The sequence below is a fragment of the Sparus aurata genome, chromosome 15 (assembly GCF_900880675.1).
Source record: "Sparus aurata chromosome 15, fSpaAur1.1, whole genome shotgun sequence".
Classification (NCBI taxonomy): Eukaryota; Metazoa; Chordata; class Actinopteri; order Spariformes; family Sparidae; genus Sparus; species Sparus aurata.
Genome location: NC_044201.1, coordinates 13,271,612 through 13,291,842, shown reverse-complemented (window position 1 = coordinate 13,291,842; position 20,231 = coordinate 13,271,612). Strand labels below are relative to the sequence as shown.

The 20,231-nt window shown below is 39.7% G+C and overlaps 1 protein-coding gene across 1 annotated transcript; it reads right to left on the bottom strand.

The window, feature by feature from the left end:
- Nucleotides 1–330: 330 nt before the first annotated feature.
- LOC115596794 (uncharacterized) lies at nt 331–20,032 on the bottom strand. The gene is given in 38 exon segments (XM_030442209.1): nt 331–1,662; nt 1,665–1,716; nt 2,366–2,464; nt 2,660–2,794; nt 3,332–3,527; nt 3,705–3,806; nt 3,887–4,006; nt 4,158–4,210; nt 4,474–4,561; nt 4,652–4,704; nt 5,711–5,801; nt 5,909–5,967; nt 6,211–6,343; nt 6,490–6,636; nt 6,714–6,769; nt 6,884–7,007; nt 7,932–8,083; nt 8,176–8,293; nt 9,793–10,031; nt 12,729–12,860; nt 13,110–13,172; nt 13,921–14,019; nt 14,299–14,433; nt 15,136–15,337; nt 15,514–15,615; nt 15,696–15,815; nt 15,966–16,015; nt 16,300–16,387; nt 16,478–16,530; nt 17,086–17,164; nt 17,264–17,331; nt 17,732–17,864; nt 18,011–18,157; nt 18,235–18,290; nt 18,416–18,539; nt 18,625–18,776; nt 18,869–18,986; nt 19,735–20,032. Coding segments are annotated over 38 exon segments (4,191 nt in total). The 5' UTR covers nt 19,848–20,032; the 3' UTR covers nt 331–1,522.
- Nucleotides 20,033–20,231: the final 199 nt, after the last annotated feature.

Genomic DNA, 20,231 nt, shown 5'->3' with positions numbered 1-20,231 from the left:
TGACTTTTTGGTACTGTAGTACATATCTGCCTCTAGTCTATAGCATGTCTTCATGTACTGCATTTGTAGTACAGGAAAGCCAAACACTTTACTTCTGCAGGCAGCTACAGAATGAATTTATTGTTTTCATAGAGACAAATCAAAGCTACAACACTGAGTATGATATCTCGATCTTCCACATTCTCCGAACTGAGATCAGATTCAAGTCCCACCCAGACTCAGCTGACTGTTTAAACAGAGCAGATCATCAGTAAGCACTACTACAACTCACAAAATGTACAAAATACACCAGCACAATACAGGGTTCCCAGAGGATGAATGACCATTTCCACGAAGTTGCTAATGTTTTATTTCCCATTCACGCTATTCATTACAGAGCAATTTAAACACTTCAAACTCAAACTCCAGCTGACAGCGACAGCCAATTTTGGCATTGAAAACAAAACCAGAACTGAAAAAAGAAACTTTGGCACCGACATTTGTATTGAAACAAAAGTTGTATAGGCACTCACACATAAAACATACATTATACGAGTCATTTTATTTTCATTTATTTTTTGTATTTTGACTTTTTCTTTTTTCAGTAACAACCGTCAATATTTCAGTGTCCCCCGGTTTTCATTTTAATTGTCAGCATTTCACATGGAGGTTGATAAATGAACAGATTACTTTAGCTGACAGTTGAAAGATTCCCAGTCATAATACTAAAAGTACCAGTATACAACTGATACCAAGTATTGACTTCAGTATCAATAGGATTGATACCAAAAAAGGTTATATCCATTTCATGTATCTTCCAGCTGCTACTAAAATTCACAAAGTGTACATGTACAAACTAGTTACTCACATCCTATGTTGCAATCCATCTAAATTCATTACAGAACAAAAAGGTGCAATGTGACATCATGTTTAACCATTTCCAGCACAGAATACAGTGTTTCATTAGCAGCTTACCATGTTATAACACAGGGCATGATTATTTGTTAGAAGCAATCAAAAACGTCAAAGTGAAAGCACAAGTTATGTAGTATAAATATGACAAATAGTCATGCTTGACTGATGATGACTGATATTCATGCCGATTGTTTACAGTTTTAGTGCTGCGACACACATCTTTAAGCATCCCAAACTTCACAGCTGAGCTGTTTTATGTGCAAACCCCCCTATATCTCAGCCTCACTACTACCCTGTTGGTGACCATAACAATTTTCAAGCTATTCAGTGAAAAACAAAGGCTGTAAAGTGACATCGTATAAACACATTCATCCATTACCAGCACAGAAGACAATGTCAACTGTTGACAGAAATGAACCGGCACATGATTATTTAGAACAAAAGCTGGACAGATGTGAGTTAATGTAAAAGTTGCTTTTTAAAAACGCGATAATTTCATTTTTCATTCCCTGATTACAAGATCCATAATATCAGGTCCCCTTTTTCAGGTTGGTCATTATTCACATGGTTAATGATGTGACTGTTAACTGCCACCTGTTGTTAGAGGTGTGTGTGTGCCCTGTGATAATCAGACAGTTACATTCTTCTGAGGCATTCGTAGTGCGATGAATGTCTGAGCCAACTTCTCCAGCTCTGCCTTCAGTGTACTTGCTTCAGGTCTGTCTTCCGGCTTCTTACACAGCATCGACTTGATGATTAGTTTCTGCGAAAAGTTGTTGAAAACTCTTTGGGGAACTTCTGGTGTCTCGCATCAAGCAAAGCCTGTTATTCATGCAGTAGAAGGACGAAAGAGCATGTTAGCCTAAAATGTATCAATGAATCTATCATATCTGCCATCTAAATAACACTACCAATACTACTGGGGCCAAATGTATAAAACAGGAAACATGCACACAGTCTTTACATCAGATTTATAAAACAACATGTATGTCTGTTCCCACGCGTCTTTTCCTCACACACCTCAATCTTCCTAAAATTGAACTTCAAGTAATGATTGATCAAACTGACGGATGGAAAAACAGTGTTATTTGGAGGCATCAGTTCTGGCATCAGCCACAAAATGAAGCATCGGACTGAAATCACACCGAAAAGGCTGCACGCGATGTGTATCAGGATGCACATTTTTACCCTCTGTGGATTTTATACGTTCAGACACCTGCGTGGAAATTGGCGTTAAGAGCATTTTTAGTGCATTTTTGGTTTCACATTTGGCCCCTGGTGTATACTTCACTGGTTTCTTATTTGTATATGATAAACATAAGCCTTTATAACAACAATAGATTGTAGAAGAATAGATGTTTACTGTCATTGTTTCAGAAACAACGAAACACAGGTAACGTTGTTGTGACAAGTCATTTGTCAAGCTTTACTGACAACACACACTGTAAGATTCTGTTTATAAAAAACTCACCTCTCCTCTTTCATGGTAGCTAGAAACTTTCCAAAGGAGTTCAAAGTATATCAACCCCAGAGGAAATATGTCCACTTTCCGGCCATAGTTCTTCTCCTCCTGTCAAAAAAAAAAAAACATAACACAGTTCCGGACAAAGCTACTTAATGTCGTCCTTTCAATAATACTTTTTACTGCTGAAATTTGCAATTAAGCCTTGAAATAATGCATCGGCATAAAGTTGTAACAAGTTTGATGTATGCACTTTGATTTCAGGAAATTAGGGAGCACTGTTAAGTGTGGTGGGCATCTCACTTGTTCAGGAGCCATGTAAGTTGGGGTTCCTTTGTTTACTGTTCTGTCCATCAAAGCACCATCATCATCTCTGGTGACCAGACCGAAGTCCCCAATCTTCGCTTTTCCATCAGTTCCAAACAGGATGTTGTCAGGCTTATCGGTGAGAGACAAGAACAGAAATTTCAACAAATAAACATCTAGTGCCTCACATGATGATGAAACACATGAACAAGTGAACTCTAAAGAGATATACAGAATAGGGACGATGAAATACTGGATGTATCGCTGATCACAATGAAAACACAACAAGTTTTTTATTGTGAAGTCATTTTTGGGATGATCTTAAAAACAAAGTCCAGATCGCTCATGTACAGTCCTATATCGATTCCCTGACGTATTTTGAATGGCTGAAGTCATGTGTGTCCCATCTGGGAGGCAATACAAATACTTGTTTACTAAGAAAATATTAAGTGATTTCAGTATCTTTTCGTGCAAATGTATTTATTCATTGAATTAAGGTTACAAGAGTGCAATTATGTTGGACAGGATATTTGTCAAGTGAAATTTACATATCTTCCCATGCCTACATAAGGTAAATGATCAACTAACAATATCTAGTTTGTGGAAGGATCTGTCTCAGGCGGTTGGTGGGGCCTCGTCAGGGTAAACCAGAGGACTTGAAACGCTCACCTTCAGGTCTCTGTGGATGTGCTTCATGGAGTGAATATATTCAACTCCAGTAACTATTTGCTGAGCGATGTTTAGACTTTCTTCTCGCCTCTTGGAGTCTTGCAGAGACTGATCGTTCTTCTTATGGATCCATGCTGTAAGTGTGCCTTCACATAACTCCATCTGAATATAAAGGTACTTTGATTTATATGGAAACCTGGGAAGAAAGAACAGAACAATTAATTTATTCCTCTCCTTTAACTAGAAAATTGAGACTTAGTATACCATTTATGTTCACATCCAGCGCTGTCAGAAGCACTACAGGTAAGAGGAAAAACATGCTTTTTTGATTTCCAGGTGAAATGTTCCTTGATGATAAGTGCATTTGACTTACTGGCTAGAGTTGTATCCTGAATCCTCCATCCAAAATGTGTAGTATCTGACAATATTAAGGTGGTGGAGGTCCGATAATGCCCCCACCTCTTGGAGAGATTTCCTGATCAAAAAGAGAATATCATTCACTGAATCAAATACTGCACATGCAACTATGTACACTGGCACCTACTGCATACTTACGCTTCCCAGCGCACAATCTTTACAGCATAGTCCTTTTTCAGCAGTTTGTTTCTTGCTTTGTAAACCCAACCGAATCCTCCACTGCCAAGGCACTCCATAGGATCGTACTCTGAAGTAAACCTGTCGAGATTAAAACTACTGTTTAGGCAAAAAAAGTAAAAAACATAGAAAGTGACTTTTTGATTGCACATCACTTATTGGGAGACAGATTTGAGACCACGTCAGTATAAAACACACACGTCACATTGTAAGTCTAAGTTTATTTTCATACCTGGACTGGATCTCATTATGATTTGTTTCTATTTTCTGGTCTTTCACAGCAATCTTAGAGAATAGAAGAATAACATGGATTAACATACTCTTTACTCTTTAAGAATTAGAAAATACAACGTGTCACCCACCACATCAAAACAGCCAAGTAGTATATTGTCTTTTGGAGTGACTCCCTTCATAGTTCGGATGTTCTTATTCTTCTGACACTACTACTATTCTGTTGCTCTCTCCACATGCTGAGTTAGCAGATTATCAGAGGGTGGATTTCTTTTCTAACTATCACAGTTTTTAAGGTTGTGATGAAAAGCACAAGCCTGATCCTTAGAAGAGTTTGATGAGCTGCTCCATCGTCCTGAGCTACTTGTATCAGTTGCCATGCTTTGTGAAGATTCACCAGACTCCCTAAGAGAAAATAACAAGAGACCTGAGTGAAGCGTTTCCAGTGTTAAACTCCACAATCTGTTTGAACAGTCGGGTCAGAAAGTGCCTTACAGGGAAGTTGACATACTGCTTGGTGCATCATCTTCAGATGACCTGACGGGCGTCTGCAATACACAAGAAAGTGGTTAATTGTTACAAAGTGACATGTTCATTTATTAAAAGTGCAAGGTTTCAGATATGGCCTGACCTGTTAGAGGTCATTTCACACAAATGGGATGCAGCATATCACCACTGCTAACTGCTGTTAAAGAGTATTCACTTTATCGGCATCTTTGAGGTCCATTTTGTGTTTGTTAGAATAAAAAATCTAAGACAGCTCATTAAAAGTAGCCACCTCACCCTTCACATGCATGTCCCTTCTGAAACTACAGTGGGTTATACTATTGTCCTTGAGTTACACATTGGTATTAGGAGACAGGACGCGCCAGGGCTAGCTGGTTAGCATGCTAACAAGGGTTGACATCTCTGCGAACACAGGAGATAGACGTCTTAATAAACTGTTCCTTCCTTACATTCTGTTTGATAACGTACATTTTCTGAGCGGTTTAAACAAAAATTTCGACCATAACGCACACAATGCACCTTTAAGTCATAGTTTAGGTCTTTTGATGCACAAACGCACCTGTACGTGCCGCACTCCATATTACACCACACAAATGCAGAAATACAGATGCTGTACAGTCGAGGGAATGTAGTGTCAAGGGGAAAGGCTGTTTGAAGGCAATGTTAGTACACTTAAGGGATAAAAATATTTTTAGGTGGAACTTATTTTAGGTGGCTAAAACAAACGTTGCTGCTGGTTTGGTTTACAGCAGTACAATGCTCAACTTCCTGCCGGCACTACGTGCTGCTTCTCAACACGGGGGGAGAGCTGACGGTCATCTAGGGACAAGTACCTCCTACAAACCCCACGTCAAAACACCCAAACCATCCCTTTGATATAATTTAAACCCTCAACTAAACCACAAATATGCACCCAAAAACAACATTTTTGTGCTTACAAGCTGCTACTGGTGTGCTGCATTTTTTTAAATATCTGTCATCTGTCATCAGTGCAGATTTTTGTTTTGCCTATGAAAGATTTAATTAAACAATTAATAGGAAACAGACCTGAGCCTTGGAAGGGTTTGATGAATCCACAAATACTATTGAGTTACTTGTGCTCATCAACATGCTCTGCGTTGATGATTCAGGGGACTCCCTGGAGGATCAAGAATAAAATGAAAGATAAATTAAGAGACACGAGTACAACTTTCTCAGTATTTAACTCAATGACCTGCTCTTCCCTAATGACAACAGGTGCCTCACAGTGAAGCTGCAGCCATCTTTGGTTCACCATCTTCGGACACTGTTGATCTGAAGGACACCTAAAAATGCATAGAATTTGGGGGATTTTAAGGGAATGGCTTTCAAAATACAAGCATGTAGGCTGTGGTGAATATGGTCCGCGTGAGTCTGCCAGACCACCAATAGCTGCCACTTTATTAGGTACACCGAGCTAAAACTAGTGCAGGTTCATACAACAGTCCTGCCATAAATCTGTACTTTTGTGAAGGTTATTGTAACTGAGTGTGTATTTGTCATAAAGTACAGTAGAAAATATCAAATACCTTACTGTCCCAGTCTGACTGTTCTTGAAGAGCAGACCCGGCCAACCGAGCTGCATTTTGCTCGGCTTCCTTCACAGTCTTACCCTCAGCCTCAGGGTATTCCTTATTGTTGATCACTAATCTGTAGAAAAATCTGCAATGCATATTTGAAAGAAGGAAAATGTTTAAATCATTGAGCTAACATTTGAATACTGTTTACAACTGGACTGATCGATCGAGAGTTGGCATTGAGTCTCAGTAGTATTTGTTCAGGTCACAGAGGTTCAGGTTCATACTCACCGTCGGTTATCAGGTGGACCATCGTTCCTCACTTCAGTGTATAGAGGGCGCCAGTTTTTTTTCTGACAGTAGTCGTTGACAATTCCTTTGTAATTTGTCTCTGTAAAACTGGTGTCAGAGCTCACACTGAGGCTTCCTGCCTTATTGCTGTAATAAACAGGTGACATGTCACACTGATGAAGACAAGATAACTGAACAATGCATTAACGTTGTTATTTACTCACCAGAGATCAGACACATTCTGTTGAGTTGACGCATGGTTGCAATTCTCTTTTGAAGTCTTGAAAATTAAAAAAACAGTTTTGAGATGTTCACGCTGGTGAATGTGTGACACTATAACACAATACGTTTTTGGGCCTATGATTAAGCCAGAAGAAATGTGTGTGTAACTCACCTCTGTAGTTTTACTACCACATATCGTATCATACACAAGTTTGGCTGCTGCCTCCTTAGCATCCTGCTTTGTTTTCCCACTGACAGCTTGATACTCCTCATCACCAACCACAAAGCTATAGAAACTACAGATCATAAAAAAATGTATTTAACGCATTTCTTAAAGGGATATTTCACTGTAAGTTTAATCCACGGTCTAACACACCGTGACACTGAGTAACCCCCCCCCGATTACAATACACTGCAGTCTATGCCTCCAACCAAAAAACCGCCATCGAAAAGCCACTCATAGCCACAAATAATGCTCAGAACAGCACCAAACTTCTGCAACAGTACAAATAGGGTCCCAGCACATAGTTCAAGACATCAAACATCGGCTAGCTTAGCCGTATTTCTACTGAAAAGAGAACACAGCTCACCATTCTCCTGCAGCACTGTGCTCGTTGTGGGGAAGCCCTGCGAGTCGATTACCGAGTGCAGTTAGAAATGCTCAATTCTGTCTTTTTCCTGTCCGCTCTCGATAATAACTGTTATAAACTGGTAGGCAAGACACATGTGCACTTTGATTGCATTTCCATGGAGTAATAATTATACATTTTCATCCCTGAGCTGCGGAACTCTACTGCACTCTGTAATTGTCTCGCAGTGCATCCCCACAACGAGCAAGTTGCTGCAGGAGAGTGGTGAGTTGTGTTCTCTTTACAACAGAAATCCGGCTAAGCTAGCAGATGTTTGATGCCTCGAACTATGTGTTGGGACCCTATTTTTACTGTTGCTTAAGTTTGGTGCTCTTCTGAGTATAATTTGTGGCTATGAGTGGCTTTTTGATGGCAGTTTCTTGGTTGGAGGCATAGACTGCAGTGTATTGTTATCGTGCGGTCTCTTCTGAGGTTGCTAAAACTACATAAGCTAGCAGTTGGAAAAGTTGATCTCTCGAGGGGGGTATCACTCGGTGTCACGGTATGTTAGACCATGGATTAAACTTAGACGGAATATCCCTTTAAGTGTGACAAAATAGAAGAGAATCTGAATGCAGTTCGGAGACTTACAATGTATTATGTAGTCCCGCTTTTGTCAACTCTACAGCCTTTATATCCACCTTGTTCTTGTGACAATATTCATTGAGCCAACCCACATAGTTGCTTTGAGTGATACTTGGCTGATGAACGGGGGCAGTCGGAGCTTCTGCTGACTCTTCTGTCTGTCAAGATAACAAACATACATCAAAAAGACATTTGCCACCAAGCTCCCTTTTACTTTTAAATACCCACAATCCAAGAACTGTGATCTTACCGAGTACTCCATCAACCTCTCCAGGGCATTTTTAGCTGCGTTTTGCTTGGCTTCCTTCTTGTTCCTCCCCACACCCTCAGGATAGACTTTACCATTCAGGACTGCCCTCTGGGTGAATCTGTGCAGGAATCGTCACATTGGTGGTATGCATTAAAGTTGACAGGAAATGCTGGTGAAGCTAAAGAGGATTCAATTTCATGAATCTGAACCGACACTACCACTTTCAGCCTGCAGGAGGTAATATTCATCCAGGCTGTGACTCAACAGCTGAAGCCGTGTTCAGCTGTGATTACATCCACAGGCTGAAACTCTAACATGTATATTATTCAAACACATTTTTCAGGTATTTGTGCTCAGTTACATGTTGTGCCCCTCCTCTGTCACCTTACCTGACCAGATATTACTTTTTAGGCCATATAGCAGAATTGTTCTGCTGCAATTAACCCCCTGTGTCCTTGGATGGGTGTAACAGTAAGGCTTTGGCCTTGGACAGTTTAAGATCCTCCCATACACCTTTGTTTGAATAACAAATGTGTCATCTGTAAAGGTCTCTCTTTACAATGCAAGTAAAAGGTTGTGACAGGTCCTCACAGTTAGCTGTGTAACCTCTGTTTAACCCTACAGTTCCATTTTTTGGATATATTTCTTCTTTCTGTAGTTGGCTGTCTGATTTGTTCTGATATACCAGCCTCCTCCAAACTCCTCTAGGTGACTAACTGTATTCTGTGCGTATTATCTTGACACTTAACCACCACCACCACCTTCATCAGCATCCATATCACCGTCACATTTCAGTGGAGCATGCCTGTAAAGGACATCAACATAGTGCATGTTGGTTTTTATTTACCATGTATTATTTCATATATTTTATTTTGACACTTCCGGTTAAACCGACGTATTTTATTTTGAAAGAGTTTGTAAACGGACAAAAGGACGGCAACAAATTAATAGAGAAAGGTCAGGGAGTGTCACATGGACAACAGGAAATTCACGGATAAAGGAAAATAACTACGGTGTTGAAGTTAACTACAAGAGTGATTTAATTAGCCCGGTTGAAGTGGCAACAATGTAAAGGCTTGTGTGTGTGTGTGTGTGTGTGTGTGTGTGTGTTGAAATTTGAGTTAATTTTTTGTAAAGTAAAGCTAAATGCTACAAGCTAGTTACTGATGTATGGACTAATGGCTTTGTATTTGTTTTTGTATTAGCTCTTACGTTGTTGTTCGGGTTGTAAGACAAGGTCAGAAGGAATTGCTGGAAGGAATACGGACATTTAGCATTGACAGCTAACAGCATGGGGTCAGAACTTTACACTGCGTTTTAAGCGTCTTAACATGCTCCACATCTCACACCAAAAGTTATGCAACATCAGCAGACACTTTACAACACAGCACTGTAGCGTGTATGACTCAAAATGAATAAAAAAGTAGTTAAAACAGTGCGTCTTCGGTACTGGCAATTCAAGCTTGAGCAATGAAGCTGCATGTTTAAATCGACCGAAGTTCTCCTTTAAGACCACCATCAGTAAAAGCTTCATTAATTTTCCACTGGCGCTGCAATGCCTGTAGCAAAGGAAACACCGAGGGGTGAACATCATAACGTTACAGAGACTGAACTCACGTGTCAGGGTCAACAGGGTTGAGCTCCTCGTACTGCACCGTCCCACACTTTTTCTGAGCATACTCGTTCAGTGTAGCGACGTAGTTTCCAGTTTCCATCATAAAAGACGATGCAGGACTTTTCTCTTTTCCCTTCGCGTATTGTTTTCTGCACGTCGTCCTGCGTCGAGCCGTGCTCTGTATGCTGACATGCTGATTCTGAAGTTTCGCTTTCCACGTATTGACGTCATCCAGGGGACGTCACGTGGTTTTATTTTATCTGGCGAGTCACCATCTACGGAAGCGTACGGAAGCGCATTGCATTCACTGGATAAAAAAAATAGTCGCCTTATCTCGTAATTACGAGAAAAGATCTCGTAATTATGAGATAAGGAAAGGTGCGTCGTTGATTGTGAATAACATTTACGGTAATCGTACTGAAGCCGCTCTGATGAGTGGCTGGTGGTGACTGTGTGGGTCAGACTGCAGTCTCAGTCAGACCCATGAAGCATACGAGGATAAGGATTTTGACAGAGGATTACTTAAATAGTACACAGTAGAAGTACATGAAGTACTATAGTTACACAAGTATAGGGAGTACTTAGTTCAGCAGTATATGAATCTTGGTCTACTAATAGAAAATACGTTTTTTAATAACACATACAAGTTGGGCGAAATGTCCTTATTCTTTTTCTCTGTTAAGGATTTTGACACAGGATTACTCGAAAAGTACACAGTAAAAGTACTTCATATTATGCATGCAAGTAGTCTAGGAAGTGCTAAATCCAGCAGTTTATAAATCTTGAACTACTTATGGAAACAATGTTTTGTTGTTGTTTTTTCTCATGTCGTCGAAATCCGGATACCGTCGTGATACCTTCAGTTTATTACCGGGAGTATTTACTGTAAAAGTAGGATCTCGTAATTACGAGATCTTTTCTCGTAATTACTTGATCTTTTCTCATAATTACGAGATAAGGTGTCTGATTTTTTTTTTTATCCAGTGAATGCAATGCGCTTCCGTAACCATCCACCTTGGTCTGCTGGAATGTCACATATCTGTGGTTCTGCATCAGATATCAGTAACTACAGTTATCTTTACTTTTACTCAAGTATGACTTTTGGGTACTGTCGTACATATCTGCCTCTAGTCTATAGCATGTCTTCATGTACTGCATTTGTAGTACAGGAAATCCAAACACTTTACTTTTGCAGGCAGCTACAGAATGAATCTATTGTTTTCATAGAGACAAGTCAAAGCTACAACACTGAGTATGATGTCTCGATCTTCCACATTCCCCGAACTGAGATCAGATTCAAGTCCCACCCAGACTCAGCTGACTGTTTAAACAGAGCAGATCATCAGTACAGGACTTCACATCAGTAAGCACTACTACAACTCACAAAATGTACAAAATACACCAGCACATATACAGAGTTCACATAGGATGAATGAACATTTCTACATAGTTGCTAATTTCCCATTCACCCTATTCATTACAGAGCAATTTAAACACTTTAAACTCAAACTCCAGCTACAGAACATCACACACATACATTATTTCAATACCAGCTGACAAAGTAATAACCAAGGACATGATTATTTGTGACGAGGGAAAAATGTTGCTGTTTATAAAATGTACCAGTTTATGTGACTTTCCACATTCATTTCTACATACTAGATAATTGGGATTTCTCACAGACTCCCCTCTGCAATCAAAGCATTCAAAATAGCACTATTACTAATATAGTATAAGTATTAATATGATACATGGTCGTGCTTGTGATAACTGGGCTACAACAGTGACAGCGAATTTTGGCACTGAAAACAAAACCCGAACTGCAAAAAGAAACGTTGGCACCGACATTTGTATTGAAACAAAAAGTTGTATTGGCACTCACACATAAAACATACATTATAGGTGTCATTTTATTTTCATATATTTTTTGTATTTTGACATGTTTTCTTTTTTCAGTAACAACCGTCAATATTTCAGTGTCCCCCGGTTTTCATTTTAATTGTCAGCATTTCACATGGAGGTTGATAAATGAACAGATTACTTTAGCTGACAGTTAAAAGATTCCCAGTCATAATACTAAAAGTACCAGTATACTACTGATACCAAGTATTGACTTCAGTATCAATAGGATTGATACCAAAAAAGGTTATATCCATATCATGTATCTTCCATCTGCTACTAAAATTCACAAAGTGTACATGTACAAACTTTAAGTTGAATGACCATTACACCCTAGTTACTCACATCCAATGTTGCAATCCATCTAAATTCATTACAGAACAAAAGGTGCAATGTGACATCACTTTTAACCACTTCCAGCACAGAATACAGCGTTTCATTATCAGCTCACCATGTTATAACACAGGGCATGATTATTTGTTAGAAGCAATCAAAAACGTCAAAATAAAAGCACAAGTTATACAGTATAAATATGATGTTTATGCCTATTGTTTACAGTCGTAGTGCTGCGACACACATCTTTAAGCATCCCAAGCTTCACAGCTGACCTGTTTTAAGTGCAAACCCCCCCTATATCTCAGCCTCACTACTGCCCCGTTGGTGACATAACAATTCAAGTTATTCAGTGAAAAACAAAGGCTGTAAAGGGACATCTTATAAACACATTCATCCATTACCAGCATAGAAGACAATGTCAACTGTTGACAGAAATGAACCGGCACATGATTATTTAGAACAAAAGCTGGACAGATGTGAGTTAATGTAAAAGTTGCTTTTTATAACGACGGTAATTTCATGTTTCATTCCCTGATTGTAAAATCCATAATACCAGGTCCCCTTCTTCAGGTTGGTCATTATTCACATGGTCAATGATCTGAACGTTAACTGCCACCTGTTGTTAGAGGTGTGTGTGTGTGTGTGTGTGTGTGTGTGTGTGTGTGTGTGTGTGTGTGTGTGTGTGTGTGCCCCGTGATAATTAGACAGTTACATTCTTCTGAAGCACTTGTTGTGCGTTGCATGTCTGAGCCAACTTCTCCAGCTCTGCCTTCAGTGTACTTGCTTCAGGTCGGTCTTCTGGCTTCTTACACAGCATCGACTTGATGATTTTCCACTGACAGAAACAACAAAAACAGATCTTTGGACCAACAACAATCAATGCTATGAGTCTACAGTGTCACTAAAGCTCCTCTCTACAGTGTCAACATACGCACTTCAGACAATGGTTGTAACAGGGCAAAAAACACCTGTATGTCCTCCTGCTACTCTGTGGATGTCCATCATGACTGAGAGGCACCCTGTGGGAAATACTGTTTAATGGTGCAAAGAAATCAGTTAGGATATTAAGAATATAGTAATATACCTCTTGGGGAAAAGTCGTAGAAAACTCTTTGGGGAACTTCTGATGTCTGGCATCATCCAAAACCTGTTATCCATGCAGTGATAGAAGGATGAAAGAACACGTCAGCTTAAAATGTATCGATGAATCTAATTATATCAAATGTTACAATTAAAAACAATATGAAAACACAAGTTCCATCTTATCTGCTATCTACAGCGATTCACTTTTTCTACATAGCATATTGCAAATAACACTACCAATACTACTGGGGCCAAATGTATTAAACAGGGAACATGCATACACAATCTTTTTGTCAGATTTATAAAACCCCATGTACGTCTGTTCCACACACCTCAATCAACCTAAAATTGGAAGCACATGCTTGAGCTGTCTGACCATACTTGAAACACAATCTACTATAGAAGAAGAGGAAGCATCTTTTTACTGACTGCTAACTTCAAGTAATAATTGATCAAACTGACAGATGAAAAACAGTGTTATTTGGAGGCATCCGTTCTGGCATCAGCCACAAAATGAAACACTGGACTGAAATCACACCGTAAAGACTGCGTGCATGGTACACATGGTGTTAAAAGATGTGTACCAGTACGCACATTTTCACCCTCTGGATTTTTATATGTTCGGACACCTGCATAGAAAATGGTGTAAGTGCATTTTTGGTTTACACATTTGACCCCTGGTGTATACTTCACTGGTTTCTTATTTGTATATAATAAACATAAGCCTTTATAATATAATGATATTGTGACAAGTCATTTGTCAAGCTTTACTGACAACACACACTGTTAGATTCTGTTTAAAAAAAACTCACCTCTCCTCTTTCATGGTAGCTAGAAACTTTCCAAAGGAGTTCGAGGTATATCAACCCCAGAGGAAATATGTCCACTTTCCGGCCATAGTTCTTCCTCTTCTGTCATAGAAAATAAACACATTCCTGAAGAAAGCTGCCTAAATGTCGTCCTTTTAATAATTAATTTTTACTGCTGAAATTTGCAACTAAGCCTTGAAATAATGCATTGGCATAAATTTGTAACAAGTTTGATGTATGCACTTTGATTTGAGGAAATCAGGGAGCACTGTTAAGTGTGGTGGACACGTATGCAGTCTACCTAGTTCAGCTCATGAGAAGAGCATATTTGTAAAAACAAGCACAAAACAATTAAAAGTTGTTGTGTATAGACCATCTCACTTGTTCAGGAGCCATATAAGTTGGGGTTCCTTTGTTTACTGTTCTGTCCATCAAAGCATCATCATCATCTCTGGTGACCAGACCGAAGTCCCCAATCTTCGCTTTTCCATCAGTTCCAAACAGGATGTTGTCAGGCTTATTGGTGAGAGACAAGAACAGAAATTTCAACAAATAAACATCTAGTGCCTCACATGATGATGAAACACATGGACAAGTGAACTCCAAAGAGATATACAGAATAGGGATGATAAAATACTGGATGTTTCGCTGATCACAATGAAAACACAACAAGTTTTTTATTGCAAAGTCATTTTCGGGATAATCTTAAAAACGAAGTTCAGATCACTAACGTGCAGTCCTATATCGATTCCCTGACATATTTTGAATGGCTGAAATCATGGCTTACGCATATAACAATAATAATAAAAAAATTAATCTCTCTCTCTCCCTCATATATATATATATATATATATATATATATATATAAAATGTTTGCAGGAAGACCTTATCTAAAATTCTTCGATTGCTTGTTTGTCATTAATTAAGATGTGTGTCTCATCTGTGATGCAATACAAATACTTGTTTACTAAGAAAATGTAAAGTGATTTCAGTATCTTTTCATGCAAATGTATTTATTCACTGAATTAAGGTTGTAAGAGTACTTTCGATGATTATTGAGGTAAAATCATGAAGCGCAATTATGTTGGACAGGATAAAAGTGAACTTAAATTTACATATCTTCCCATTCTTACATGAGGTAAATGATCGACTAACAATGTCTAGTTTGTGGAAGGATCTGGGGCCTCATCAGTGTGAACAAGGACATTAAATGCTCACCTTCAGGTCTCTGTGGATGTGCTTCATGGAGTGAATATATTCAACTCCAGTAACTATTTGTTGAGCGATGTTTAGACTTTCTTCTCGCCTCTTGGAGTCTTGTGGAGACTGACCGTTCTTCTTACCGATCCATGCTGTAAGTGTGCCATCACATAACTCCATCTGAATATAAAGGTACTTTGAGGATGATTTATTTGGAAACCTGGGAAGAAAGAACAGAATAATTGATTTAATTAGTCTCCTTTAACTAGGAAATTGAGACTTACGACGCCATTTATGTTCACATCCAGCGCTGTCAGAAGCACTACAGGTAAGAGGGAAAATGTGTTTTTGATTTCCAGGTGAAATATTCCTTTATGATAAGTGCATTTGACTTACTGGGTAGAGTTGTATCCTGAATCCTCCATCCAAAATGTGTAGTATCTGACAATATTAAGGTGGTGGAGGTCCGATAATGTCCCCACCTCTTGGAGAGATTTCCTAATCCAAAAGAGAAAATCATTCACTGAATCAAACACTGCACATGCAACTACGTACACTGGCACCTACTGCATACTTACTCTTCCCAGCGGACAATCTTTACAGCGTAGTCCTTTTTCAGCAGTTTATTTGTTGCTTTGTAAACCCAACCGAATCCTCCCCTGCCAAGTAACTTCATATGATCGTACTCTGAAGTAAACCTGTCGAGATTAAAACTACTGTTTAGGCAAAAAAGTAAAAAAAACATAGAAAGTGACTTTTTGATTGCACATCACTTATTGGGAGACAGATTGGAGACCACGTCAGTATAAAACACACGCCACATTGTAAATCAAAGTTCATTTTCATACCTGGACTGGGTCTCATGATTTGTTTCCATTTTCTGGCCTTTTACAGCATGCTTAGAGAATAGAAGAATACAATTGATTAACATTTTTGAGGCCCTGCTCTGATTATTAGGTTGTTTACTCTTTAAGAATTAGGAAATACAACGTGTCACCTGCCACATCAAAACAGCCAAGTAGTATATTGTCTTTTGACTCCCTTCATAGTTTGGATATTCTTACTCTTACGACACTACTACTATTCTGTTGCTCCCTCCACATGCTGAGGCAGCAGATTATCAGAGGGTGGATTTCTCTTCTAACTATCACAGTTTTTAAGGTTGTGATGAAAATCACAAACCTGATCCTTAGAAGAGTTTGATGAGCCGCTCCATCGTCCTGAGCTACTTGTATCAGTTGCCATGCTTTGTGAAGATTCACCAGACTCCCTAGGAGAACATAACAAGACACCTGAGTGAAGCGTTTCCAGTGTTAAACTCCACAATCTGTTTGAGCAGTCGGGTCAGAAAGTGCCTTACAGGGAAGTTGACATACTGCTTGGTGAGTCATCTTCAGATGACCTGACGGGCGTCTGCAAAACACAAGAAAGTGGTTAATTGTTACTAAGTGACATGTTCATTTATTAAAAGTGCAAGGTTTAAGATATGGCCTGACCTGTTAGAGGTCATTTCACACAAATGGGATGCAGGATATCACCACTGCTAACTGCTGCTCAAGAGTATTCACTTTATTGGCATCACAATGCACCTTTAAGTCATAGTTCAGGTCTTTTGATGCACATGTACCTGCCGCACTCCATATTACGCCACACATATATTGAGGACTTATTTTAGGTGGCTAAAACAAACGTTGCTGCTGGTTTGGTTTACAGCAGTACAATGCTCAACTTTCTGCCGGCACTACGTGCTGCTTCTCCACACGGGGGGAGAGCTGACGGTCATCTAGGGACAAGTACCTCCTACAAACCCCATGTGAAAAGACCCAAACCATCCCTTCGATACCTCAGTTACACCACAAATATGCACCCAAAAAAAGCTTTCTTGCACTTACAAGCTGCAAATAGTGTGCTGCAGTCTTTAAAAATTAGTAAGTGGAAATTTTTTTCAAGTATTTTAAGCGAACAGACCTGAGCCTTGGAAGGGTTTGATGAATCCATGAATACTATTGAGTTACTTGTGCTCATCGATGATGACTCAGGGGACTCCCTAGAGGAATAAAAATAAAATGAAAGATAAAACTGAGTACAGCTTTCTCAGTATTTAACTCAATGACCTGCTCTTCTCTAGTGACAACAGGCGTCTCACTGTGTAGCTGATCGCGCTGCAGCCATCTGTGGTTCACCATCTTCGGACACTGTTGACCTGAAGGACACCTAAAAGTGCACAGAATGTAGGGCAAATTTATTTAGTGGAAACATTTTACTCAAAAGTACCGACGTCTAGAGCTGCTGTCACCTGTTGGTATTAGAAAATACCACTCATGACAGAATGGTGTGATCCTAAAAATGTCGGCACAAAAAACACAAAACAAAGGCCAACTAAGAGGAAAAAAGTGCAATCCCTGGAATATAAACAAAAGAAAATGCCTTGCTGGAAAGTTTAAGGGAATTTCTTTCAAAATAAAAGCATGTAGGCTGTGATGAATTTGGTCCGCGTGAGTCTGCCAGACCACCATCAGCTGCCAGTTTATTAGGTACACCGAGCTAAAACTAGGGCAGGTTATTGTAACCGAGCGTGTATTTGTCATGAAGTAGAGTAGTAAACATCAAATACCTTGCTGTCCCAGTCTGACTGTTCTTGAAGAGCAGACCAGGCCAACCGAGCTGCATTTTGCTCGGCTTCCTTCACAGTCTTACCCTCAGCCTCAGGGTATTCCTTATTGTTGATCACTAATCTGTAGAAAAATCTGCAATGCATATTTGAAAGAAGGAAACTGCTTAAATCATTGTGTTCACCTTTGAATATCGTTTACAACTGGACTGATCAATCGAGAGTTGGCACTGAGTCTCAGTAGTATTTGTTCAGGTCACAGAGGTTCAGGTTCATACTCACCGTCGGTTATTAGGTTGACCACTTCTCCTCACTTCAGTGTATAGAGGGCACCAGTTTTTTTTCTGACAGTAGTGGTTGACAATTCCTTTGTAATTTGTCCCTGTAAAGCTGTTGTCAGAGCTCACACTGAGGCTTCCTGCCTTATTGCTGTAATAAACAGGTAACATGTCACACTGATGAAGACAAAATAACTGAACAATGCATTAACGTTGTTATTTACTCACCAGAGATCAGACACATTCTGTTGAGTTGACGCATGGTTGCAATTCTCGTCTGAAGTCTTGAAAATGTAAAAAAAACCCAGTAGAATTTTGAGATGGATCACACTGGTGAATGTGTGACACCACAACACAGTACGTTTTTTGGCCTATGATTTAGCTAGAAGAAAATGTGTGTGTAACTCACCTCTGTAGTTTTACTGCCACATATCATATCGTACACAAGCCTGGCTGCTGCCTCCTTAGCATCCTTCTTTGTTTTCCCACTGACAGCTGGATACTCCTTATCACCAACCATGAAGCTGTAGCAACTAAGATCATAAAAACACTTTTATTTAATGCATTTTAAAAGTGTGACAAAATAGCAGAGAATTTAAATGCAGTTAGGAGACTTACAATGTATTATATAGTCCCGCTCTTGTCGCCTCCACAGCCTTTATAGCCACCCTGTTCTTGTGACCATATTCATTGAGCCAACACACATAGTTGCTTTGAGTGATACCGGTCTGATGAACGGGGGCAGTCGAAGCTTCTGCTGACTCTTCTGCCTGTCAAGATAACAAACATACATCAAGAAGACATTTGCCACCAAGTTCCCTTTTACCTTTAAACACCCACAATCCAAAAACTGTGATCTTACCGAGTACTCCATCAACCACTCCAGGGCATTTTTAGCTGCATTTTGCTTTGCTTCCTTCTTGTTCCTCCCCACACCATCCGGATAGACTTTACCATTCAGGACTGCCCTCTGGGTGAATCTGTGCAGGAATCGTCACATTGGTGGTATGCATTAAAGTTGACAGGAAATGCTGGTGAAGCGGGAGAGGATTCAATTTCATGAATCTGAAATGACACTACCACATTCAGCCTGCAGGAGGTAACAATCATCCAGGCTGTGACTCAACCAGGATATTCACACACTGAAGACATGCTCAGCTGGGATTACATTCATAGGCTGAAACTCCAACATCTGACCCTGTACATTTTACAGGTACTTGTACTCAATTATATTTAGTGCCACGTTATACCCCTCCTCTGTCACCTTACCTGACCTTATAATACTTTTTAGGCCACATAGAAGAATTTACCTTCTGCAATTAACCCCCTGTGTTCTGGGATGGGTGTAACAGTAAGGCTATGGCCTTGTTCAGTTTAGGTTCCTCCCATGCACCTTTGTTTGAATAACAAATGTGTCATCTGTAAAGGTCTCTCTTTACAATGCAAGTAAAAGGTTGTGACAGGTCCTCACAGTTAGCTGTGTAACCTCTGTTTAATCCTACAGTTCCCTTTTTGGATATATTTCTTCTTTCTGTAGTTGGCTGTCTGAGTTGTTCTGAAATACCAGCCTCCTCCATATCCCCAAGGTGGCTAACTTTATTCTGTAGTATTATCTCGACACTGAACCTCCACCTTCATCAGCTTCCATATCACCGTCACATTTCACTGGAGCATGCCCGTAGCTGAACAAACACCGAGCTGTGAACAACATACAGATACTGAACTCACGTCCTGTCATGGTCAGGTCCAACAGAGCCGAGGTCCTCGTACTGCACCAGCCCACACCGTGTTCGCTGTGTAAACTCATTCAGTTTAGCGACGTAGTTTCCAGTTTCCATCATAAAACACGACACAGGACTTTTCTCTTTTCCCTTCCCGTCTTATCTCTGCTGCTCGTCCTGCGCACTGCCGTGCTGTTTCGATTCGTCTGACTGCGGATACTTTTAAGTTTCGTTTTCCGCGCAAAGACGTGCATCACGTCATTTAATTTCACCTGGACGATCAAGTCTGGATCTGAGCACCGACACCCATTTTAAAACTGCACCAAAAAAAACTGCGTACGAAATATCAGATTTTTGTCTTTACAAAATCAGAACTAGGAATTAAATGAGTCAATGACTGCAGGTATTATTTTGTTATAATTTGTCCAGTGGTGTGAGCAAAGTGTTTCAGGGTGAGGGCAACATTTTGAAAAAGCCCCCCCTACTCATATATATGATACCTCA